Source organism: Salmo trutta, chromosome 23 (genome assembly GCF_901001165.1).
Source record: "Salmo trutta chromosome 23, fSalTru1.1, whole genome shotgun sequence".
Taxonomy (NCBI): domain Eukaryota; kingdom Metazoa; phylum Chordata; class Actinopteri; order Salmoniformes; family Salmonidae; genus Salmo; species Salmo trutta.
The window spans coordinates 45203509-45229661 of NC_042979.1; the positions used below are offsets into that span (position 1 = coordinate 45203509).

General features: G+C 43.9%; 1 protein-coding gene across 4 annotated transcripts in view; it reads left to right on the forward strand.

The window, feature by feature from the left end:
- Positions 1–26153, forward strand: part of LOC115160139 (ras-specific guanine nucleotide-releasing factor RalGPS1) — a 254873-nt gene that overhangs the window by 175889 nt on the left and 52831 nt on the right. For all 4 annotated transcript variants that reach the window (XR_003869012.1, XR_003869013.1, XM_029710493.1 and 1 more), the window contains exon 9: positions 18220–18357. Coding sequence is in view for 2 of the 4 variants with exons in the window: in XM_029710493.1 (XP_029566353.1) it covers positions 18220–18357 (138 nt within the window). In the remaining 2 variants the exon portion in view is untranslated. The remainder of the gene's footprint in view (positions 1–18219; positions 18358–26153) is intronic.

Consider the following 26153-nt stretch of genomic DNA (forward strand, 5'->3'; position numbering starts at 1 on the left):
CCAGCCCCTCTGAAATATCGCCTGGGCCAGCCCCTCTGAAATATCGCCTGGGCCAGCCCCTCTGAAATATCGCCTGGACCAGCCCCTCTGAAATATCGCCTGGACCAGCCCCTCTGAAATATCGCCTGGGCCAGCCCCTCTGAAATATCGCCTGGGCCAGCCCCTCTGAAATATCGCCTGGGCCAGCCCCTCTGAAATATCGCCTGGGCCAGCCCCTCTGAAATATCGCCTGGACCAGCCCCTCTGAAATATCGCCTGGACCAGCCCCTCTGAAATATCGCCTGGGCCAGCCCCTCTGAAATATCGCCTGGGCCAGCCCCTCTGAAATATCGCCTGGGCCAGCACAGGTGAAACACCTTCCGACTAACGAGATGGCAACCAGCAAAGGTGTAACACTTAATGACTGACAAGGTGACACCAATCTGTACGCCCTATGTGCTAAAATGCTTTACGTGCTAAAAAGTCCAACCTCGGAACATAAATGGAAAAAACCTAACCTGTAACGGTAGCTCCCTCCTAAAACATGGCTCTGTTTACTTTGTCCAGATCTTATCAGAACTCAAGCTTGAGTTATTTTCTGAAAGCCTCTGCTGCCGTTCTATTTTCTCTTGGCCGTCTTTGGGTCAACTACAGAGATATGGTAGCACTAGTGCCCTGGTTCATCTAGCTACAGAGATATGGTAGCACTAGTGCCCTGGTTCATCTAGCTACAGAGATATGGTAGCACTAGTGCCCTGGTTCATCTAGCTACAGAGATATGGTAGCACTAGTGCCCTGGTTCATCTAGCTACAGAGATATGGTAGCACTAGTACCCTGGTTCATCTATCTACAGAGATATATGGTAGCACTAGTACCCTGGTTCATCTAGCTACAGAGATATGGTAGCACTGGTAACCTGGTTCATCTAGCTACAGAGATGTATGGTTGCACTAGTGCCCTGGTTCATCTAGCTACAGAGATATGGTAGCACTAGTGCCCTGGTTCATCTAGCTACAGAGATATGGTAGCACTAGTGCCCTGGTTCATCTAGCTACAGAGATATGGTAGCACTAGTACCCTGGTTCATCTAGCTACAGAGATATATGGTAGCACTATTACCCTGGTTCAACTAACTACAGAGATATATGGTAGCACTAGTACCCTGGTTCATCTAGCTACAGAGATATATATGGTAGCACTAGTACCCTGGTTCAACTAACTACAGAGATATATGGTAGCACTATTACCCTGGTTCAACTGACTACAGAGATATATGGTAGCACTAGTACCCTGGTTCATTTAGCTACAGATTTCATCTAGCTACAGCAAAGAGCACCAACACAGAAACACTTGATTATTATTCAGAACAGAAGTGCTAGGTTTAGACATTGTATCCAAGAGACTTACTTGACTCTGTCTTCAGTTTATACTGATAAATCATTAGCATGCACTGTATCTGTTGCTTACACTGCAAATCAATTGGTGTGCTGCCGGGTGCACAGTGTTCACCCCACAGCTGTAATACAGTATGTCTGAGACCATGTGCAGTGCAACTAGGCAATTACTGTAAATGGAGAGTACTTAAAAAAATAAATAATAATGTTTCTCTGTTTATTTCTCTGTCCCTACAGAGGATGCTGGGAGTATGATCCCCTAACCTCACAGCTGCAGAGGCTCCCATATGTATTTGAAGGGGAAGGCCTAAGTGTGGCCATCATGGTTGGCTCCAGCCTACTACACGCTAAAGTGACGTCAAATGTTAGTCAACCCACGTCCCCGTTGATATTCATGACGTCTGAGGGTTATTACATTTTACTCAAGTTATGATGTGACATCTGGATACCAGGCACATTTCAACATCTAGCTGACAAGATATACACTGAGTAGATGAAACATTAGGAACACCTTCCTAATATTGCATTGCACCCTTGCCCTGAGAGCAGCTTCAATTCGTCGGGGACATGGACTCTACAAGGTGTCGAAAGCTTTCCACAGAGATGCTGGCCCATGTTGACTCCAATGCTTCCCACAGTTGTGCCAAGTTGGCTGGATGTCCTTTGGGTGGTGGACGTTTCTTAGTACACATGGGAAACTGTTGCGTGTGAAAAACCCAGCAGCGTTGCAATTCTTGACACACAAACCGGTGCGCCCGGCACCTACTACCATAACCGGTTTAAAGGCACTTACATCTTTTGTCTTGCCCATTCACCCTCTGAATGGCACACATACACAATCCATGTCTCAATTGTCTCTAGGCTTAAATATCCTTCTTTAACCTGTCTCCTCCACTTCATCTACACTGATTGAAGTGGATTTAACAGGTGACATCAATAAGGGATCATAGTTTTCACCTGGTCGGTCTGTCATGTTAAGAGATGGTGGTTCCTAATGTTTTGTACACTCAGTGTATAAAAGCTATTGCTTTTACAAAAGAGCTATGCGAACAATTTTGAGACAGTCTCTTGTACACTCAAACTTCATAAAACATTAAAGTTGGACCAGCTCGTTGGTACATGTTGAGATCACACGGTGCGAGCAGCAGGCTCTCCACATCCGCAGGGCCCCTTTTTTTAACGTTATTTAGTAAAGTGCATGTTATCTGTGAGACTTCTATTGGTTTGCTGTCATACAAATGCAATGCAGAGCGATTTTAAAAAGACGACACCGCGATGACGTTCCTGCTCGTCCAGATGCTCAATAAACATCAGATCCAGAGTTTTACTGCTGTCTGCAGCGTTGTCTGGGCCCGTGGCCAATCTGATACGGAGACCATGAGATAATCCAGAGGACAACACAGCAGTTTGTGGGGTAGGCTGAAGAAAAAGTAATATCTCAGACTGGCCAATAAAAAAATAAAGATTAAGATGGGCCAAAGAACAGAGATATGGCTTTTTCTTTTCAACTCTGCCTAGAAGGCCAGCATCCCGGAGTTGCCTCTTCACTGTTGACATTGAGACTGGTGTCTTGCGGGTACTATTTAATGAAACTGCCAGTTGAGGACGTGTGAGGCGTCTGTTTCTCAAACTAGACACTCTAATGTACTTGACCTCTTGCTCAGTTGTGCACCAGGGCCTCACTCGTCTTTCTATTCTGGTTAGAGACAGTTTGCGCTGTTCTGTGAAGGGAGTAGTACACAGCGTTGTACGGGATCTTCAGTTTCTTGGCAATTTCTCACATGGAATAGCCTTCATTTCTCAGAACAAGAATAGACTGACGAGTTTCAGAAGAAAGGTCTTTGTTTCTGGACATTTTGAGCCTGTAATCGAACCCACAAATGCTGATGCTCCAGATACTCAACTAGTCTAAAGGAGGACAGTTTATTGCTTCTTTAAATCAGCACAACAGTTTTCAGCTGTGCTAACATCATTGTAAAAGGGTTTTCTAATGATCAATTAGCCTTTTAAAATGATAAGCTTGGATTAGCTAAAACAACGTTCCATTGGAACACAAGAGTGATGGTTGCTAATGGGCCTCTGTACTCCTATGTAGATATTCCATAAAAGATTTGCCTGGTATCTGGTATCTTGCCTATTACCTGGTATCTCTGCACATTGACTAGGTACTCATTGTATATAGCCATGTTATTACCTGGTATCTCTGCACGTTGACTCAGTACCAGTACTCCTTGTATATAGCCTTGTTATTGTTTTTATTGTGTTTCTATTTTCTTACTTTTTAACTCTGCGTTGTTGGGAAAGGGCTCATAAGTCAGCATTTCACAGTAAAATCTACACCTGTTGTATTCAGCATTTAACAGTAAAATCTACACCTGTTGTATTCAGCATTTAACAGTAAAATCTACACCTGTTGTATTCAGCATTTCACAGTAAAATCTACACCTGTTGTATTCAGCATTTCACAGTAAAATCTACACCTGTTGTATTCAGCATTTCACAGTCAAGTCCACACCTGTTGTATTCGGCATTTCACAGTCAAGTCCACACCTGTTGTATTCGGCATTTCACAGTAAAATCTACACCTGTTGTATTCGGCATTTCACAGTAAAATCTACACCTGTTGTATTCGGCATTTCACAGTAAAATCTACACCTGTTGTATTCGGCATTTCACAGTAAAATCTACACCTGTTGTATTCGGCATTTCACAGTAAAATCTACACCTGTTGTATTCGGCATTTCACAGTAAAATCTACACCTGTTGTATTCAGCATTTCACGGTCAAGTCCACACCTGTTGTATTCGGCATTTCACGGTCAAGTCCACACCTGTTGTATTCGGCATTTCACGGTCAAGTCCACACCTGTTGTATTCGGCGACGTGACTTGATAACACAGCCACAACCATACATGAAGACAGACACACGTTGACTGGAGTAAACACAGGAGATCTAACTAATGTTATTCCTTTTTTCGGCCATAAAAAAATGACACTGGATTATTTTATTTTACCTTTTACTTAACTGGTCAGTTAAGAACACATTCTACCCCGTTCAAACCCGGACGACACTGGGGCCCAATTGTGCGCCGCCCTATGGGACTCCCAATCACGGCCGGTTGTGATACAGCCTAGAATCGAACCAGGATCTGTAGTGACACCTCTAGCACTGAGATGCAGTGCCCTTAGACTGCTGCGCCACTCGAGGAGCCCGATGAAGCTGAGATGAAACCAAGGATAAACACCAATCGTTAGCACAACAACAACAAAAACACAACACTTGCATGGCCTCAAACACACACACACACACATTCTCATACCCCTGTGTTCTTACAGTTAGCTCATCCAGTTGAGAGCATGGAGGCCTCTGCCTGTTTCCCCCTTCTCTTAAGTGGTAAATCTCTCTATTTAATACTGATTAGGTTTAAAGTTCTCTCTCCAGAATGCTTCCATGAGTAGGTCATGGTAAATGGTCATGCAGTGTCTCCCAGTGTAATTTTGAATATTCCTAAACGTGATAGATGGCTTTTAAAGGGGGTGGGGGGGGATTCGGAAAACATGCCTCCCACTCCACAGGGCTAGCGTTATAAGCACGTCATTATCATCTGGGACAAGTTACTGGCCTGGAGAGAAAGAGAGATATATTAGCGGTAATCATAGTACAAATGATTGTCGTTGTCTTGGAGACCATCCCCTCAGGATGTCAGTCTGATTAATCTGGATCATGATGTCATCATCACGTTCCCTTGACTTCTGTTTTTGATCCAGATGAAGGTAACGTGTGTAATGTTTTACTTGGACTATATTCCTTTTTAAAAGTGATATGTACTTTTCTTTAGTTACATATTTGGTTAGTTTGTTAGTTTGTTAGTTATCAGAACCCTTGTTACAGTATGACCATGGTCAGCACTGCATCAACATGAAGGGGAATGTGGTAGTACGGTAGGGGGCGGTGCTCACCTGGGTAGGGGGCGGTGCTCACCTGGGTAGGGGGCGGCGCTCACCCGGGTAGGGGGCGGGCTCACCCGGGTAGGGGGCGGCGCTCACCCGGGTAGGGGGCGGCGCTCACCCGGGTAGGGGGCGGCGCTCACCCGGGTAGGGGGCGGCGCTCACCCGGGTAGGGGGCGGCGCTCACCCGGGTAGGGCCTCCCTTTTGACCTTAATTTCAACTCGCTTGTCTTTTTTTTTCTTTTTCCAATTACCTGGCCTACAACTCAACCTTTTCAACGACACTGTAAGATGTGATTTCCACAGAAACACGTCCATTCACACTAGTGAAACAATGGTCCACACTCCACCTCCAGCCAGAGACATCATTTGGTTTAATTTGAAGAACCATAAACTAATGTACCAAATGTATGGAACCTTATTTAGTTTGCCAGAGTAATGAAACGTAATCATTACCAGTACACGACTGTTAAGACTTGACTATGAGCAATATGTCAGCCATTCGGTTGTATAATATATCGCTCTGTTTGTGATATTTTATGTTTTAAGGACTTTCCCTGGCAGCTTTGAGTCTAGCCATGTGGTTCTTTTAAAAAAGAAAACATCACTTGACCAGAAACCTTTTTGTAAAATGGAGACAGTAAGAACTCACGGGGTCCCAGAACTCATTGTTCCTGAACTGTGACCTGTGACCTGAATGCGTTTTTTCAAGGGGTACCAGAACTCCCTGTTCCTGGATGTTTGTTTCAGGTGCTGTTCATGAAGTTGAGATTTTTAGGGTTAATTGTTGTCAATTATCCCCTCCTTTTTGTCAATTAAGGTAGTCCAGGAACTGCCTGAAGATTTTGAAACCTCAGGCAAAATAGGGACATTTTTTACTTTTTTTTTAACCCGAGCTAGATTGACCCTGGCACTTTTCAGATCTACACCCCCAAACCATTCCTCTCATTTCTCCTGGTCTTTTTAGAACTGCGATGGGAGGAGGCCTGGTGAAAGCGTTCGTTAGTAATTACTCAATGGAACTCATCTTTCCAGATTCTATAGAGTCAATTATTTTTCCATGCACGCCTCCCCTACGACTTAAAAAAAACAACAAAAAACAGTTCTATCAAGTACTACTGGCTAACTTCTAGATGTGTCTTTCATTTTTAAAAATTTTTTTTTAGTTCAGGGCTGTTGAAGCTAAGCAGATCATTGTTGAAATGCAGGTTTGCTTGTTGGTTTTTGTTAAAGGGAATACGGGGTAAGGTCAGGAAAGGGGTTGGTTGTGAATTTGTAATTTGATGACATTTTTTTCCCCTTGCAATAGTGAGTATTATTCGCTTTTTCATTACGTCCAAATTTATAATGCATTGTGTAGATGGTCAGCAGGCTGAGCTGGCGTAGCTATAAGAAGAAAATAGTCATTTGAATCAAAGCGATGTATCTCAACGTTCTGTTTGACCCTAGCGTCTCGTAAATGTGGGAAATGGACGTTGCCTGAAGTGAACCTTTTCCTTTAGCTCTGTCTCATGCAGAAACCTTGCAGAGTGATGTTTTACAGTCTGGCCACGTATACAAACTGAGCATGCTGCTTTCTGGGGACATTCATCTACTATTCCATTTTGGTCATTTAGCAGACACCCTTATCCATAACGACTTAGTCTGTGAATTCAACATCTTTTCTGTTTTTTACGTTTTTATTCAACCTGAACTAACCTAACTTTCAGAAGTTTCTTTCTGGTCCTGACGAAGGAAAGAAAAATCAACTGTTGGGAAGTTCAACCCATCCAGTAAATATGAAGGAGGACTTACGATGGAGTGTTGAATTCTCAACATCTAAATGTGAAAGTCGCGTTACAGGCTCTCTTTCCATTTCCCCTGAAAACCGGACTTATCCAGTTGTTTCTGACCCTGCTGAGTGTAGCTGAGAACCGATGATGATGATGATTTCCACATCTTCCTCACCACCACACTGGGGGTTGTGATTTGGTCATGTATTTTTCTCAATTTTAGGACACTAGTGGTGTAAACACCAGCCCCCTGTGTTGAGGGTCTCAGGGTTAAGTCACACAGGAACGTCTGGGGCTTGTGATGACCACCCATACTGCACCCTCGACCTCTTTTGGGATTTATTTGGTCCCCTGCAGGTTTACAGGTGATATTTATTTACTGCTTTCACCTTGAGTTTTAGTGGTCATTTCCTGTTGGGCGTTTGGTCTCACCAGCTATTAGACTTGTGGGATTGGGTCAGTCGTGGCTACTGTTGTATATTACGAATAGAAACTGCATCCTCATTGAACATGATTTGCGCTGCACTACCGACAGTGGCATCCTTGCATTTGATGGCACCAAGCACTTCTGTATTTGGTTGATCAGTGAGGTGTCCGTACAAACAAATAGGTTCAAGACGGAGTAAGCTAGGTGTCTTCGCATTGTGTCACTGCTCCAAATGGACAGGGCAGGTCACTACTCCAGTGGGCAGGACAGGTCACTACTCCAGTGACAGTGGGCAGGGCAGGTCACTACTCCAGTGACAGTGGGCAGGACAGGTCACTACTCCAGTGGGCAGGGCAGGTCACTACTCCATTGACAGTGGGCAGGACAGGTCACTACTCCAGTGGGCAGGGCAGGTCACTACTCCATTGACAGTGGGCAGGACAGGTCACTACTCCATTGACAGTGGGCAGGACAGGTCACTACTCCAGTGACAGTGGGCAGGACAGGTCACTACTCCAGTGGGCAGGACAGGTCACTACTCCAGTGACAGTGGGCAGGACAGGTCACTACTCCAGTGACAGTGGGCAGGGCAGGTCACTACTCCAGTGACAGTGGGCAGGACAGGTCACTACTCCAGTGGGCAGGGCAGGTCACTACTCCAGTGGGAAGGACAGGTCGCTACTCCAGTGACAGTGGGCAGGACAGGTCACTACTCCAGTGACAGTGGGCAGGACAGGTCACTACTCCAGTGGGAAGGACAGGTCGCTACTCCAGTGACAGTGGGCAGGACAGGTCACTACTCCAGTGACAGTGGGCAGGGCAGGTCGCTACTCCAGTGACAGTGGGCAGGACAGGTCACTACTCCAGTGACAGTGGGCAGGACAGGTCGCTACTCCATTGACAGTGGGCAGGACAGGTCACTACTCCAGTGACAGTGGGCAGGACAGGTCACTACTCCAGTGACAGTGGGCAGGACAGGTCACTACTCCATTGACAGTGGGCAGGACAGGTCACTACTCCAGTGACAGTGGGCAGGACAGGTCACTACTCCAGTGACAGTGGGCAGGACAGGTCACTACTCCAGTGACAGTGGGCAGGGCAGGTCGCTACTCCATTGACAGTGGGCAGGACAGGTCGCTACTCCATTGACAGTGGGCAGGACAGGTCACTACTCCAGTGACAGTGGGCAGGACAGGTCACTACTCCAGTGACAGTGGGCAGGGCAGGTCACTACTCCAGTGACAGTGGGCAGGACAGGTCACTACTCCAGTGACAGTGGGCAGGACAGGTCACTACTCCAGTGACAGTGGGCAGGGCAGGTCACTACTCCAGTGACAGTGGGCAGGGCAGGTCGCTACTCCAGTGACAGTGGGCAGGACAGGTCACTACTCCAGTGACAGTGGGCAGGACAGGTCGCTACTCCAGTGACAGTGGGCAGGACAGGTCACTACTCCAGTGACAGTGGGCAGGACAGGTCACTACTCCAGTGACAGTGGGCAGGACAGGTCACTACTCCAGTGACAGTGGGCAGGACAGGTCACTACTCCAGTGACAGTGGGCAGGACAGGTCACTACTCCAGTGACAGTGGGCAGGGCAGGTCACTACTCCAGTGACAGTGGGCAGGACAGGTCACTACTCCAGTGACAGTGGGCAGGGCAGGTCGCTACTCCATTGACAGTGGGCAGGGCAGGTCGCTACTCCATTGACAGTGGGCAGGACAGGTCGCTACTCCATTGACAGTGGGCAGGACAGGTCACTACTCCAGTGACAGTGGGCAGGACAGGTCACTACTCCATTGACAGTGGGCAGGACAGGTCACTACTCCAGTGACAGTGGGCAGGGCAGGTCACTACTCCAGTGACAGTGGGCAGGGCAGGTCACTACTCCAGTGACAGTGGGCAGGGCAGGTCGCTACTCCTGTGGACAGTGGGCAGGACAGGTCACTACTCCAGTGACAGTGGGCAGGGCAGGTCACTACTCCTGTGGACAGTGGGCAGGGCAGGTCGCTACTCCTGTGGACAGTGGACAGGGTACATTGTGTGATGTTAATATTGGACTCCATGAGTGTTAGCTGTGGTAATATCAGTCAATGTTTATTATCAAAATGAGTTTCCCACTTGTTGTTGCAGCCTGATGGGCTACTCATGTTCTCCCTGTGATTTACAAACAGACCTTTTAAGCTGCACCATAAAACACATAGTCTGTCAATGGTTGGACTCCAGTGGGATGAAATTAGTTTTGTCCTTGAAATACTCAATGGTCCCATGTTCTCCTGAAGTCCTAAATGACACCATGTTCCCTTTATAGTGACCAGGGCCCATAGCGCTCTGGTCAAAAGTAGTGCATTAAAATAGGGAATAGGGTGCTATTTGGAATGCCTCCACTGTAGACATCATAGAACTCATAAGGGCGGTAGGTAACCTAGTGGTTAGAGCGTTGGTCCACAAACCAAATGGTGGCTAGTTCAAATCCCCGATCTGACAAGGTGAAATATCTGTCTGTGCTCCAGGGTCACCGTCAATTGCTCCAGAGTTGCTGTTGATAATGGGTGACCCTGGCTGTGACCCCACCCTCAGAGGATGTCTCGGAGGGGAGTTGGGATATGCAACAAAAAAAAAAAAAATACATTTCCAAATGCACAGCTGTGCATGTGGTGTTGAAATCATTGTAGACAATGATTATTATCATAAATCATTGTATGCTCGTTTTCCACTAACCCATGTTCCTAAGTGTTATAAAATCTCACTTTTGTTTTCTTCGTCAACTTCTTGGCTCACTGTATAGTAGATGATATCATTTTGTGGTTAAAGAGCAACTGAAGGCAATAAACAACTTATATCTGGTAGAAAACAGCCTATATGGCATCCATATTAGTAAAAAAATTATACAATCCAGTGTCAAAATTGACTACAAAGTGTAAATAGGATTATTTTGGTCTTAAATTCAGTCTCGTCCAAAACTGAGATTTGCGAGATAAAGTAATTAGTAAAAAAATGGTATGTCACGGAATGAAGGGTTACCGTAACAGTTTTCCTTGGGTTGGATTTATTTCAATAATGCCTACAGCTGGCAGCACCAAATAATCATCAATTCAGAGCGCACCTGCACATGATCCGATGGTAATGTTCATGATCAATTTGATTTGATATTCGATATCCCTATGGCGCTAGTTAGGGACCATCAGTAAATGACACAATGTACATGGGCTAGTTAGGGACCATCAGTAAATGACACAATGTACATGGGCTAGTTAGGGACCATCAGTAAATTACACAATGTATATGGGCTAGTTAGGGACCATCAGTAAATTACACAATGTACATGGGCTAGTTAGGGACCATCAGTAAATTACACAATGTACATGGGCTAGTTAGGGACCATCAGTAAATTACACAATGTACATGGGCTAGTTAGGGACCATCAGTAAATTACACAATGTACATGGGCTAGTTAGGGACCATCAGTAAATTACACAATGTATATGGGCTAGTTAGGGACCATCAGTAAATTACACAATGTACATGGGCTAGTTAGGGACCATCAGTAAATTACACAATGTACATGGGCTAGTTAGGGACCATCAGTAAATTACACAATGTACATGGGCTAGTTAGGGACCATCAGTAAATTACACAATGTACATGGGCTAGTTAGGGACCATCAGTAAAATGGCACAATGTACATGGGCTAGTTAGGGACCATCAGTAAATGGCACAATGTATATGGGCTAGTTAGGGACCATCAGTAAAATGACACAATGTACATGGGCTAGTTAGGGACCATCAGTAAATGACACAATGTACATGGGACAATATTTGTAGATGTCAATACCTCCAAATTTCAATAACATAGCCCCTTTACATGGCAGATTTGGGCATTGTGATAAGTGGCAAAATTGGAACCCAGTGGCTGTACAGTAACACACTATAAATGATGTCAGAGCTCAGGCTCTGCACTTCACATTGCTGTAAGTTGCCCCCATCCGTTCTGCTAATTGGGCGACTTGCAAATGTTTTGTTGTCTGAGTGAGGGAAATGCTGTCCATTTTTTTAATGTATGTAATTTATCAGATACTCTTATCCAGAGAGACTTACAAGAGCAATTAGTGTTAAGTGCCTTGCTGAAGGGCACATCGCCAGATTTCACCTAATCGGTGGCTTGGGGATTCAAACCGCGACCTTTCGGTGACTGGCCCAACGTTCTTAACCACTTGGCTACCTGCTGTAAATTTAAGAAGACTCGATGAAATTTGAAAGATGAGACATTGAGGATTATAATAAATACCGCTTTGATGTCATAGAAACAAGCCACACACCCGTGAGTCCAAATGTGCACTTCACATTTTCATATCATAAAACTGATAATATATAGTAATATATATATATATATATATAGTTCAACGCTTATGATCACTATGGTTGATGTACAGTTACATGGCTTCATACCCTGGGTTGTTCTGAACAGAATGAGCCTGTTTGATATACAGTTACCAGATGACATGGAGTCATACCCTGGGTTGTTCTGAACAGAATGAGCCTGTTTGATATACAGTTACCAGATGACATGGAGTCATACCCTGGGTTGTTCTGAACAGAATGAGCCTGTTGGATATACAGTTACCAGATGACATGGAGTCATACCCTGGGTTGTTCTGAACAGAATGAGCCTGTTTGATATACAGTTACCAGATTACATGGAGTCATACCCTGGGTTGTTCTGAACAGAATGAGCCTGTTTGATGTACAGTTACCAGATGACATGGTGTCATACCCTGGGTCGTTCTGAACAGAATGAGCCTGTTTGATATACAGTTACCAGATGACATGGAGTCATACCCTGGGTTGTTCTGAACAGAATGAGCCTGTTTGATATACAGTTACCAGATTACATGGAGTCATACCCTGGGTTGTTCTGAACAGAATGAGCCTGTTTGATGTACAGTTACCAGATGACATGGAGTCATACCCTGGGTTGTTCTGAACAGAATGAGCCTGTTTGATGTACAGTTACCAGATTACATGGAGTCATACCCTGGGTTGTTCTGAACAGAATGAGCCTGTTTGATGTACAGTTACCAGATGACATGGAGTCATACCCTGGGTCGTTCTGAACAGAATGAGACGATGTTTGTCTATTGTGATAAATTCACTGCGGAACACGGCACCTGAATTCACTCATGACCTCTTTATATGCTCATCAAAATTACAATCTGTTCCTCTGAATTGCATTGTGAAAGCCTAACTCTGTAACATCGTATTTTATGACTTAGCTAGTCATGTTGGCAATAGAACTGACTTTTAAAACGATGCCCACCTGATTCAGATTGTGATTTATAATGAATGGGCTGTTTTTGGATTGAGTATACAACAAAAGTAATTGTGTGATGGCGGTGATGCAGGGCTGTGATCAAACAACTACCATTGTGCTCGCTGTAGTTCCTCAACCGCTCAGCTAGGAGAGCTCAAATAAGCATCTTATAGTTGAATAGTCTTCTTTGAGTCATAAAAAAGCATTGAAATGACTTAGGAACTGTGTCCACCTTGGAGAGGTGTGTGACCACTTGGAGTCTCCAGTTAGTCCTCTCAATCAAACCTTTGTCATTTTTTTATCTTATGTTGTACCTACCACTAATTTTATTGAATGTATCCAGAGTATTTTCAGGTTTCGTTATCAACAAATAAAATCAACAGTGCAATGTTTAGATTCAGTCTTGTCTCAGGGTAACTGTTGTCGGAAACTTTGGTCTAATAATTTTCCCATGATCTCCAAACTGTTCCCTACCATGCTTATGTATTTCATATTTATTCTGTAAGAAACATTTCAATGGAGGCCAATTCAATGGAGGCCAATTCCCACCAGTGTAAAGGATTAAAAATCTCTAACCAACTATAAATTGTAGAAATGCTTATGCAAATATTGAAAGCATTTAATGAGACAACTCAAATATGTGCAAAATGAAAATATTGTTCCATTTACATTGTGTAATATATAGACGGTCCCTAACTATCCCGAGATAGGCTATCCAAAGTCAAGCCAACTTTGCCGCGGTCGCACACCAGCCGGCTGAAGCTAATAGATGAAAGAAGTTGGCTAATACTAGCTAGCCTAGGTGACTTCAAGACAGAGTAAATGTAAAAACGCTTCCCACGTGCGAACACACACAAGTCACCTACATTAAACCATAGCCCCGAAGACAACTCTCGTTAGGCTTCAGTAATGACCGCTGCATTTGTTAATGAACAAGCTAAAAAAAATTAGGCCAAATCTGTAAGTTCAGCCCCCACTTTAATCTGCTCTGTCGTTCTCACCGTGAAGTGGTTGTTTTTCCACGTTAGGTGGGTTTGTTTTTTGCCTGTTGTCCATTTTTTACGCATGGATTTTGGCATGCCACATTCTGAGCAGCTCTACTCCTCCCCAAGAGGGACGGCTAAGGTTTCAGGGCTGGAGCTCAACGCAACCTTTGACCCCAGTCCCTGCTCAATACATCTCAATCTGCTCTCCTCTTCTCATCGCATTCGTCTGAGCTGACAAGGTCGCCGACAGAGGTGACAAAGTCACCGACAGAGGTGACAAGGTCGCCGACAGAGGTGACAAAGTCACCGACAGACACTTTGCACATTTTGACACTAATCAAAAATGTCTTCTATTCCGCTTCAATGGTCGGGCCCCTGTTTAAACCAATTAGGGGGGGGCTATGGAAACATGTGGGATATATTGTTGGGGCAAATGAACCGCAGCTGCTGAAGTGGTCTAGTTATATGTGTGTGTAGATGGGTGACGTCTCGTTTCTATACAAAATGTCTTCCAGAAAGGTGTGGAGAGATGATGCCAACCACCTCACCTCTCCTCCCTCTTTCCCCTGGGTCGTGGCCAAGTATCGGCCTGCTCCCCCAATCACCCTGAAAACACAACTGAACCATTCTCCTCTGTTCTCCTCCACTACTCTCCATACCTCCACTGACAGGCCCATTCTCCTCTGTTCTCCTCCACTACTCTCCATACCTCCACTGACAGGCCCATTCTCCTCTGTTCTCCTCCACTACTCTCCATACCTCCACTGACAGGCCCATTCTCCTCTGTTCTCCTCCACTACTCTCCATACCTCCACTGACAGGCCCGTTCTCCTCTGTTCTCCTCCACTACTCTCCATACCTCCACTGACAGGCCCATTCTCCTCTGTTCTCCTCCACTACTCTCCATACCTCCACTGACAGGCCCATTCTCCTCTGTTCTCCTCCACTACTCTCCATACCTCCACTGACAGGCCCACAGTCTGACTCGAAAAACAAACAATGTTCTTATTTGCCTTGTTGTTGTTGTCCCTCCTTCCAGAAAGATGTGGAAAGATGATGCCAACCCCCTTGCAATTTCAGGGACAACAAACAAAGACTCACCGGCTTCGCTGCCCACATGTAAACGCAGTGTGACAATGTATACACATGCCTTATCGGTGAAAGTAGATGGTTAGGATACTGAGTGGAATGGTAGGAAAAGTCTGCCATCCATTCAATAAAAAGGTCAGCAGATGTTTTTCCAGGTTGCGTTTCATGCGTGCCATGTTTTTCCTCTGCACAGAATAAGGGCAGGAAATGGGGAACAGTCCTTGCCGCTTCTCTGCTAGTTTTGACTGTTTGACACATTGCAGGGCATGGTGTGTTTTGACTGTTTGACACATTGCAGGGCACGGTGTGTTTTGACTGTTTGACACATTGCAGGGCACGGTGTGTTTTGACTGTTTGACACATTGCAGGGCATGGTGTGTTTTGACTGTTTGACACATTGCAGGGCATGGTGTGTTTTGACTGTTTGACACATTGCAGAACACGGTGTGTTTTGACTGTTTGACACATTGCAGGGCACGGTGTGTTTTGACTGTTTGACACATTGCAGGGCACGGTGTGTTTTGACTGTTTGACACATTGCAGGGCATGGTGTGTTTTGACTGTTTGACACATTGCAGGGCATGGTGTGTTTTGACTGTTTGACACATTGCAGGGCATGGTGTGTTTTGACTGTTTGACACATTGCAGAACACGGTGTGTTTTGACTGTTTGACACATTGCAGGGCACGGTGTGTTTTGACTGTTTGACACATTGCAGGGCACGGTGTGTTTTGACTGTTTGACACATTGCAGGGCATGGTGTGTTTTGACTGTTTGACACATTGCAGAGCATGGTGTGTTTTGACTGTTTGACACATTGCAGGGCACGGTGTGTTTTGACTGTTTGACACATTGCAGGGCACGGTGTGTTTTGACTGTTTGACACATTGCAGGGCATGGTGTGTTTTGACTGTTTGACACATTGCAGAGCATGGTGTGTTTTGACTGTTTGACACATTGCAGAGCATGTAAAAAACCAGGTGTACCACTCATTTGCACAATAATTCATCCTTTTTATAATGTTACTCCAACTATCAGGGCAGCAAGTCATGCATGCCACTTCTGCTGGGAGGGTTTAATAGTTTTCCTTTCTGTGACACCATTTTGTTTTCATTCAAACACATGAAGAGCATAATATATATAAATAAATATATAATGCCTTCAGAAAGCAGTCACGTGCAGAGGGTGTACGGATATGCCGACTTTGTCATACGTCAGACTGAGAACTGGTGACGGTGTCCAGTATGTGGAATGCACTCGGCAAGGCAACCTACTAGTGTTCTGTTATGGTTTAATGTTTAGAACTAGTGTGCGAGAGAATAGAGGGGGGTGGGAAGTACTTTGCAGCATTTCGTGAATGTGTAAAATCCTAGGCCTCCAGCCTGTAAAACAATAGCTGGCTGTACAGGAGGATTATGAGACAACACATGCCCAACAACAAAGACTAAGACAGCCTGAACTCCAACACAACAGTAAAACTCAGCATTGTGCTATGAATCTCTAGCTTTAATTTCCTACCGCGTTGTATATGATCAAACAGACATCTGTTATGCTGTAGATTCACACAGACACACACGCAGCATTAAGATCTGGGTTCTGTATCACTGTCTCTTTTTATAAAACGGTTACATCTTAAGACCTTTTGTGCAAACTGTATATGTTTCCAAGATGCATGACAACCGTAGCGGCGGGAAAAAACAGACACGTCTGGAACAAAGAGCCTATATGAACTAAAGGTTAACAACAGACACATCTGGAACAAAGAGCCTATATGAACTAAAGGTTAACAACAGACACATCTGGAACAAAGAGCCTATATGAACTAAAGGTTAACAACAGACACGTCTGGAACAAAGAGCCTATATGAACTAAAGGTTAACAACAGACACGTCTGGAACAAAGAGCCTATATGAACTAAAGGTTAACAACAGACACGTCTGGAACAAAGAGCCTATATGAACTAAAGGTTAACAACAGACACGTCTGGAACAAAGAGCCTATATGAACTAAAGGTTAACAACAGGACAAGATTAAAGACTAGAGAATATTGGAACCCCAGAAGAAAATCTTGATTTGATTTGTTAACTTCATTTTTCGCTAACAGTCTCACAAGACTAAAAAGTACTGTACACAACGGTATGTGATGTCCATGGACAGCTTAAGATAGCCTGGTTAAAGCACTGTAAGCACAGCTTCCTTACCTGGTTGAACCAGACTGGTTTAGGAGGTAAATTGAATGAAAAACCAAGCAGCCGTACAACATAAGACTACAGTGAAATAATCTGGTTTGAGCTGGACTAAGAGGAGTGACACACTCCAACACAGCTCCTCAATACGGTTGGGTGGTATGCAGATGTTCATACCGTTTCTGTACCATACCGGGGTATACGGTACTACCGAATGTGCACAGAAGGGGGCGCTATTTCATAAATGTTTTTATTTTTATTACTTTATTTCTTTTATATCTTTTTTTGGTGCAGTTGTTAATTATATTATGTGGATGGTGTATCAATTCACCAAGTCACTACAAAGATACAGGTGTCCTTCCTAGCTCAGTTGCTGGAGAGGAAGGAAACCGCTCAGGGGTTTCACCATGAGGCCAATGGTGACTTTAAAAACGGTTACAGAGTTTAACGGCTGTGATAGGAGAAAACTGAGGATGGATCAACAACATTGTAGTTACTCCACAATACTAACCTAATTGACAGAGGGAAAAGAAGGAACCTTGTACGGAAGAAAAATATTCAAAAACATGCATCCTGTTTGCAATAAGGCACTAAAGTAAAACTGCAAAAAAAATGTGGCAAAGAAATTCACTTTGTCCTGAATACAAAGCATTATGTTTGGGGCAAATCCAACACATCATATCACTGAGTACCACTCTTCATATTTTCAAGAATGGTGGTGGCTGGAGATTAATTCATATTTCAGCAGGACAATAACCTAAAACACAAGGCCAAATATACACTGGAGTTGCCTACCAAGATGACATTGAATGTCCCTAAGTGGCCTAGTTACAGTTTTGACTTAAATCGGCTTGAAAATCTGGGGCAATACTTGAAAATGTCTGTCTAGCAATGATCAACAACCATCTTGACATAGCTTGAAGAATTTTAAATATTGTACAATCCAGGTGTGCAAAGCTCTTAGACTTACCCAGAAAGACTCACATCTGTAATCGCTGCCAACGGTGATTCGAACATGTATGAATACTTATCTAACCAAGATACTGTGTCTGTCACAATTTTAATGAAGTTGGGCACAGGATCCCACTAACTCCTTCCCTTCCTCTGGTTCCTCCCCTCTCCCTCTGCAGGCATCTACCTATTGGACATGATCTATATCGACTCGGCCTATCCGGCGTCGGATAGCATCATCGAGACAGAACAGAGGACCAATCAGATGAACAATTTGCTGAGGGTGATCTCTGACCTGCAGATGTCCTGTAAATATGGTAAGAGTACAACATTTCCCTAATTTTTACAGACAAGTCAGCTTCGCCACACAACTCAAGTATAGATTAACAGTCTTTGGATGCCAGGTTAAGTAATACATGGTAAAAAGAAGGAAAGCCCGCTATATGTTAGGTCAGTTATTTTATGTATGTTAGCAGCAGCAGAGGTAAACCAAGAGACATGTTTCAGCAACAGAAGGCTATATAAACTCACCAAAAAAAGAAACGTTCTCTCACTGTCAACTGCGTTTATTTTCAGCAAACTTAACATGTATAAATATTTGTATGAACATAAGATTGAACAACTGAGAAATAAACTGAACAAGTTCCACGGACATGTGACTAACAGAAATTGAATAATGTGTCCCTGAACAAAGGGAGGGTCAAAATCAAAAGTAGCCGTCAGTATCTGGTGTGGCCACCAGCTGCATTAAGTACTGCAGTGCGTCGTCTCCTCATGGACTGCACCAGATTTGCCAGTTCTTGCTGTGAGATGTTACCCCACTCTTCCACCAAGGCACCTGCAAGTTCCCGGACATTGCTGGGTGGAATGGCCCTAGCCCTCACCCTCCGATTCAACAGGTCCCAGACGTGCTCAATGGGATTGAGATCCGGACACTTCGCTGGTCATGGCAGAACACTGACATTCCTGTCTTGCAGGAAATCATGCACAGAACGAGCAGTGTGGCTGGTGGCATTGTCATGTTGGAGGGTCATGTCAGGATGAGCCTGCAGGAAGTGTACCACATGAGGGAGGAGGATGTCTTCCCTGTAACGCACAGCGTTGAAATTGCCTGCAATGACAACAAGCTCAGTCCGATGATGCTGTGACACACTGCCCCAGACCATGACAGACCCTCCACCTCCAAATCGATCCCGCTCCAGAGTACAGGCCTCGCTGTAACGCTCATTCCTTCGACAATAAACGTGAATCCGACCATCACCGCTGGTGAGACAAAACCGCGACTCGAAGAGCACTTTTTGCCAGTCCTGTCTGGTCCAGCGACGGTGGGTTTGTGCCCATAGGCGACGTTGTTGCCGGTGATGTCTGGTTAGGACCCGCCTTACAACAGGCCTTCAGCCTCTCTCAGCCTATTGCGGACAGTCTGAGCACTGATGGAGGGATTGTGCGTTCCTGGTGTAACTCGGGTAGTTGTTGTTGCCATCCTGTACCTGTCCCGCAGGTGTGATGTTCAGATGTACCGATCCTGTGCAGGTGTTGTTACACGTGGTCTGCCACTGCGAGGACGATCAGCTGTCCGTCCTGTCTCCCTGTAGCGCTGTCTTAGGCGTCTCACAGTACGGATTGTCACGTCTTTGGCATCATCAACCTCTCGCCACGGTTCACACTATTCAACAGCCAGTGAAAAATCAGAGCGCCAAATTCAAATCAACAAAATGTCATAATTCAAAGTTCTCAAACATACAACTATTTTACACCATTTTAAAGGTACACTTCTCCTTAATGTAACCACATTCTCCGATTTCAAAAAGGCTTTACAGCGAAAGCATAAAGTTAGATTATGTTAGGACAGGTACAACACAAGAAAAACCACACAGCCATTTTCCAAGCAGGAGAGGGGTCACAAATACCAGAAATTCAGCTAAAATTAAGCACTAACCTTTGACGATCTTCATCAGATGACACTCCCAGGACTCAATGTTAGACAAAACATATATGTTTTGTTCAATAAAGTTCATATTTATATCCAAAAACAGCATTTTCATTGGCGCGTGATGTTCAGAAAATATTTAGCCTCCAATACTGCCGGTGAATCAGCACAACAATTTACAAAAATACTCATCATAAACGTTGATAAAATATTAAACTGTTATTCAAATAATTTTATATAACCATCTCCTTTATGCAACCGCTGTGACAGATTTCAAAAAAGCTTCATGGGGAAAGCACACTTTGCAATAATCTCAGTACGCCGCTCAGAAACATACACTAGGCAATACAGATACCCGCCATTTTGGAGTCATCTAAAATCATAAATAGCATTATAAATATTCACTTACCTTTGATGATCTTCATCAGAAGGCACTTCCAGGAATCCCAGGTCCACAATAAATGTTGTTTTGTTCCATAAAGTCCATAATTTATGTCCAAATACCTCCTTGTTGTTTGCGCGTTCAATAAGCTACTCCAAATGTAGGAAGCGCGCCCAAAATTTCACGACGAAAAGTAATTATCTATTTACGTTCGTTGAAACGTCAAATGTTGTATAGCATCAATCTTTAGGGCATTTTTAACATAGAACTTCAATAATATTCCAACCGGACGATTCCAATGTCTTGAAAAACGTTTTGGAACACAGCTACCTCATCACGTGAATGCGCGCAAATGAACTCATGTCCTTCCCTGAGTCACCAACTCCCCGGCCTTCTTGTTTGCTCTCTGTTCACTGCAAAAGCCTGAAACTAGGTTCTAAAGACTGTTGACATCTATTTGGAAGCCTTAGGAAGTGCAAAATGAACCCTAAGTCACTGTGTGTTGGATAGGCAATGACTTGAAAAGACTACAAGCTCCAGATTTCCCACTTCCTGGTTAGATTTTTCTTAGGTTTTTGCCTGCCATATGAATTCTGTTATACTCACAGACATCATTCAAACAGTTTTAGAAACTTCAGAGTGTTTTCTATCCAAATCAATCATATTCTAGTTCCTGGGCCCGAGTAGTAGGCCGTCTAATTTGGGTACGTTTTTCACCCGGCCGTGAAAATACTGCCCCCTACCCAAGAGAGGTTAAAAGTGAAGACTGTTATTTTATCAAATCAATTCTCTGTAATTATTTTTACGTGATTAAACTAATCATGTAAATGGAATTAACTAGGAAGTCGGGGCACCAAGGAAAATCTTCAGATTACAAAGTTATAATTTTTCTAATATAACTCTTCAGATATTTTAATATCTGCTCAATTAGTCTTCTTATTAATTAATTATCCTTTACCTCACGTCAGTCTCATTCCAAACGTCGTAAATTGTTGGTTATCTGCACGAACCCAGCCTTAACTATGAATCATCCATACAGCAATTGTCTTAGGTAGTAAATAAATGAATAACTAAATAATCACAGAAATGCATAAAAAGATCTGTTACTAACAAATGATAGGGAAGATTCCCTAGTTGGCTAAGCTGATATGATGGCTTGGTGGACAAAGGGAAGTGGGTGTGGACTGAGTGGGAAAGACAAAAGGGATCACTGCACACACATTTGATAATTATATTAATTGAAATGCTAATCCTTTGCACATGAACGCTCACTCATTCGGAAATAATTGCAATCAATATATATTTACGCCCAGGTGTCGTTGTGATCTCTGTTGGAATCGTCAGTCCGTCTGCTGGAGAGTCAGTTCATCCTTCTCTGTCTTTTGTTTCCCTGAAGGTCAAAGTATTTCGTGGTTAGAATGAATACTTCAGAGTATCATTCAGAAATGTTCTCATAGAATAGATGTTTCGGCGGTTGTCGGTATCCGCATCCCAGGTTTACATAATTTCTAGCTGCAGACTAGTAATTAGTATCTAAGATTTGCTCTTATCCCGAAGGGATCGATAGTCTCAGAGTTGAACCATTTCCTGCCATGTAGCCAATGCTCCACGTGGTATGGTTAGGAATTCAATAACTATTTGCAATCACAGCTCACGCTGTGGGTTTGCTTAATCTTGGTACTCAAACCTGGGCCACCTCAGTTTCCACTGAGATACGTGTGGTCTGAAGAGGATTTTCTTAGGAGGGCTTTTATTCGTAACATGTCTGTGCTCACAGGGGCCGGCCAATGACTTAGTTCAACTTTAAAGGGAATTACAATTATCTCCCATTAAAGGTTTATCATTACATCATTTCACAAATAGTTTCATCTTCACTCATTCATTGTATACAATAATTAGATGCAAACCTCATAACGGAGGCGCCTGTATAAACAGAGTTAGGTTAATGTGGCTGTATTGTCTTTCATGAGGTCACAAACATGAAACAAAACGGACCAGGTCGTAGCTGGCTTTTCCACCGACCATTTACACATTCTCCAAAATATGGGTATTTTTCCAGTCTCAAATTCTGGAATGTAGTAGAATTTGGCGGGAGTTCCTTTGTTCGACTGTGGAACTCTCTCTCTCCATACTGCATGAAAAGGGGGAGAGAGTTTCCGCCAGGAATTTTAGATAACAGAACCTGGGTGTAGGAGAGAGTGAGAAGCTATGATCTATACCCAGAAAGGGCCACATCATGACAGGACATTGCAATTTATTGCCCTGGCCACGTCTGCAGTCCTCATGCCTCCTTGCAGCATGCCTAAGGCACATTCACGCAGATGAGCAGGGACCCTGGGCATCTTTCTTTTGTTTTTTTCAGAGTTAGTAGAAAGGCTTCTTTAGTGTCCTAAATTAAGCTGTTAGTGTCTTAATGACCGTTCCACAGGTGCATGTTCATTAATTGTTTATTGTTCATTGAACAAGCATGGGAAACAGTGTTTAAACCCTTTACAATGAAGATCTGTGAAGTTATTTGGATTTTTACGAATTATCTTTGAAAGACCAGGGTCCTGAAAAAGGGGCGTTTCTTTTTTTGCCGAGTTTAGTATATACCAGTTAGTGAAGGGTTTCCTTATTGTCAGATTCACCCCCTCAGCCACAATCACCCACAGACACCCTCAAATCTCAAATACTCTCTTATCGATGAAGGGATTTTCAAACTACTGAGCCCAACTGAGCTGAACTGAGGTAAACTGTACTACACTGGCCTGGCTGGAAAGGACATATTAGATCCAGCGCAGTCTTATTCAGGTCAGCATAATAGTGTGAACACTAGAACCGCCAACCGCCACTGACGTTTGATTTTGTAAAGAAAATAATCCTGAGTGCCGCAGCGGTCTAAGGCACTGCATCGCAGTGTTGTGGCGTCACTACAGCCTGGGGTTCGATCCCAGGCTGTAGTGCAAAAGCACAAAAGTATTTAGAGCCTTTTACAGTTCTTTTTTCACACCCATTTCCAAATTAACACCGCCAAGACAATGTGCTGTAGGACGTTGGTACCCAGCCAGGCTCCAAGACAATGTGCTGTAGGATGTTGGTACCCAGCCAGGCTCCAAGATAATGTGCTGTAGGACGTTGGTACCCAGCCAGGCTCTAAGACAATGTGCTGTAGGACGTTGGTACCCAGCCAGGCTCCAAGACAATGTGCTGTAGGACGTTGGTACCCAGCCAGGCTCCAAGACAATGTGCTGTAGGACGTTGGTACCCAGCCAGGCTCCAAGACAATGTGCTGTAGGATGTTGGTACCCAGCCAGGCTCCAAGACAATGTGCTGTAGAACGTTGGTACCCAGCCAAGCTCCAAGACAATGTGCTGTAGGACGTTGGTACCCAGCCAGGCTCCAAGACAATGTGCTGTAGGACGTTGGTACCCAGCCAGGCTCTAAGACAATGTGCTGTAGGATGTTGGTACCCAGCCAGGCTCCAAGACAATGTGCTGTAGGACGTTGGTACCCAGCCAGGCTCCAAGACAATGTGCTGTAGGATGTTGGTACCCAGCCAGGCTCCAAGACAATGTGCTGTAGGATGTTGGTACCCAGCCAGGCTCCAAGACAATGTGCTGTAGGACGTTGGTACCCAGCCAGGCTCCAAGACAATGTGCTGTAGGACGTTGGTACCCAGCCAGGCGCCAAGACAATGTGCTCTAGAACGTTGGTACCCAGCCAGGCTCAAAGACAATGTGCTGTAGGACGTTGATACCCAGCCAGGCTCCAAGATAATGTGCTGTAGGACGTTGGTACCCAGCCAGGCTCCAAGATAATGTGCTGTAGGACGTTGGTACCCAGCCAGGCTCCAAGATAATGTGCTGTTGGACTTTGGTACCCAGCCAGGCTCTAAGACAATGTGCTGTAGGACGTTGGTACCCAGCCAGGCTCCAAGACAATGTGCTGTAGGACGTTGGTACCCAGCCAGGCTCCAAGACAATGTGCTGTAGGACATTGGTACTCAGCCAATGTGGCGCTAATGAGTCTCTCTCTCCTCACTGAATGAATGACAAATGGGTGATAATTGTGCACATTACTTCACAATTGAATTGAAATTAGGCCCAACTGAATGATATGGAATGTGACGAGGTTGATTTAATTTTGAGACACAATAGTGTAATGATGAGTTTGTTATGCCTATTTCTCAGCAGCAAATCATTTGACTGCACACCTTTGTAAACAGAAGCTGTTATGGGACTGTTTGATTTACTATAACTCTGTTACTAATCAAATGTATTGTAAGGGAAACGAAAACATGCTAAATGTTGCAGTAGTCCTTTAGAATAATGCAAAAGATCTCCTTGACTCTATACAGGGAAGCAAACAGCCCACTGAATGATTGACACATGGATGACAAATTACACTCTAACTAAACCAGAAGGAACTTTCCACATAATAATAATAATATATATATACATACATACATACATACATACATACATACATACATACATACATACATACATACATACATACACAAGATTAAATTGACAATCTGGTGAGCGACAATATTAGGCCTAGCAGTTGTCAAATTGTACATGAGGAGATGGGCGGCATCTTGTAATCGAGAGAGGCAGGGAAAGGAGCATCACTTTATCAAATCCTCCTTCAAAGTCAAATATTTTGATTTTCTATATAGTAGCTGAAAGAGTATGTTCTGCAGTTTCTATGACACTTACCTTTGTCAAATAACTCAAAATTCTGTGTGCAGTACAACCACAAAGCGCCGAAGATGTGTGATGACTGTGGACCCAAAAAGTGTAAAGAAAGACTAGATTTGATTAATTCGTGAAGGCACTCTGGGTATAATGGCACAATAGTGTCTGATACAATCAACAAATTACTTTTTTATATCTTGTCATGAATATATTTCCACAAATATTTATTTATGCAATTCATCATTTACAATTGTTAATGCACTGGTGCTTCTCTTTAGGAATACTGTAAATAATTTCACCTGCACACCTGACTGGTTATATTATCTTTTTAGTTCCTACTTTGTCAAAATAAGCTGTAACTGGACTTTTAGTTACTATAACTCTCTTACTAATCTAATCTACAAGTGAAGTTGATCAAATGGACTACACTGTGATGCTTCTATCATAATAGAAACGAAACTAGGCTATAGGCCTACGCTTTTCCTGTGACTTGGTAGAATTATACAAAGCATATCATTTGACTCTATGTAATTGATATCTGATGCATATGTTAGAGGAAAACCCGGCAACTTTCTCAACATTCTTTAGAGGACTGATTACTGATAGACCGAAAGGCCAGGCTGGTTCTAGTGTTAAACGGTATGAATGTTCCCTCAAGCCTGTATGATGGTAGTCCTGCTGTCCTTGCATGTACATCATCTTTAGTTTGCCTGCTTTGAAGATACTTTTAGTTGGGCAACGCTGGCAAGAGCAAGCAAATGTTTACTCCTCATTTCTACATTGGAACTGTGGAACAGATCTCAGATCCAAGATGTCTCTTCTATTGCAACAAGACTGAGCTCATGAACCCTAAAGTGTTGCAATAATGTTTATGAAAGCCCATCAAATCCTGGCCTGGCATAAGACTTTTACATTATATATGAAATGTTGTGCAGAGTAAAGAACAAGCACAGTGAACCGGAGGAGAGGTTATTAATTCCAGTTGGACTGGGCCACGCTGCCATGGCATCATTGTTAGCGGAGTTGGTTTAAATAAAGTAAATCCCTCATCGACGCACACAGAGCTGAGCGGCAAGGCCAATGCCAGCGAGGTTCCGAGAACTTCCCCAGGGCCCGAAC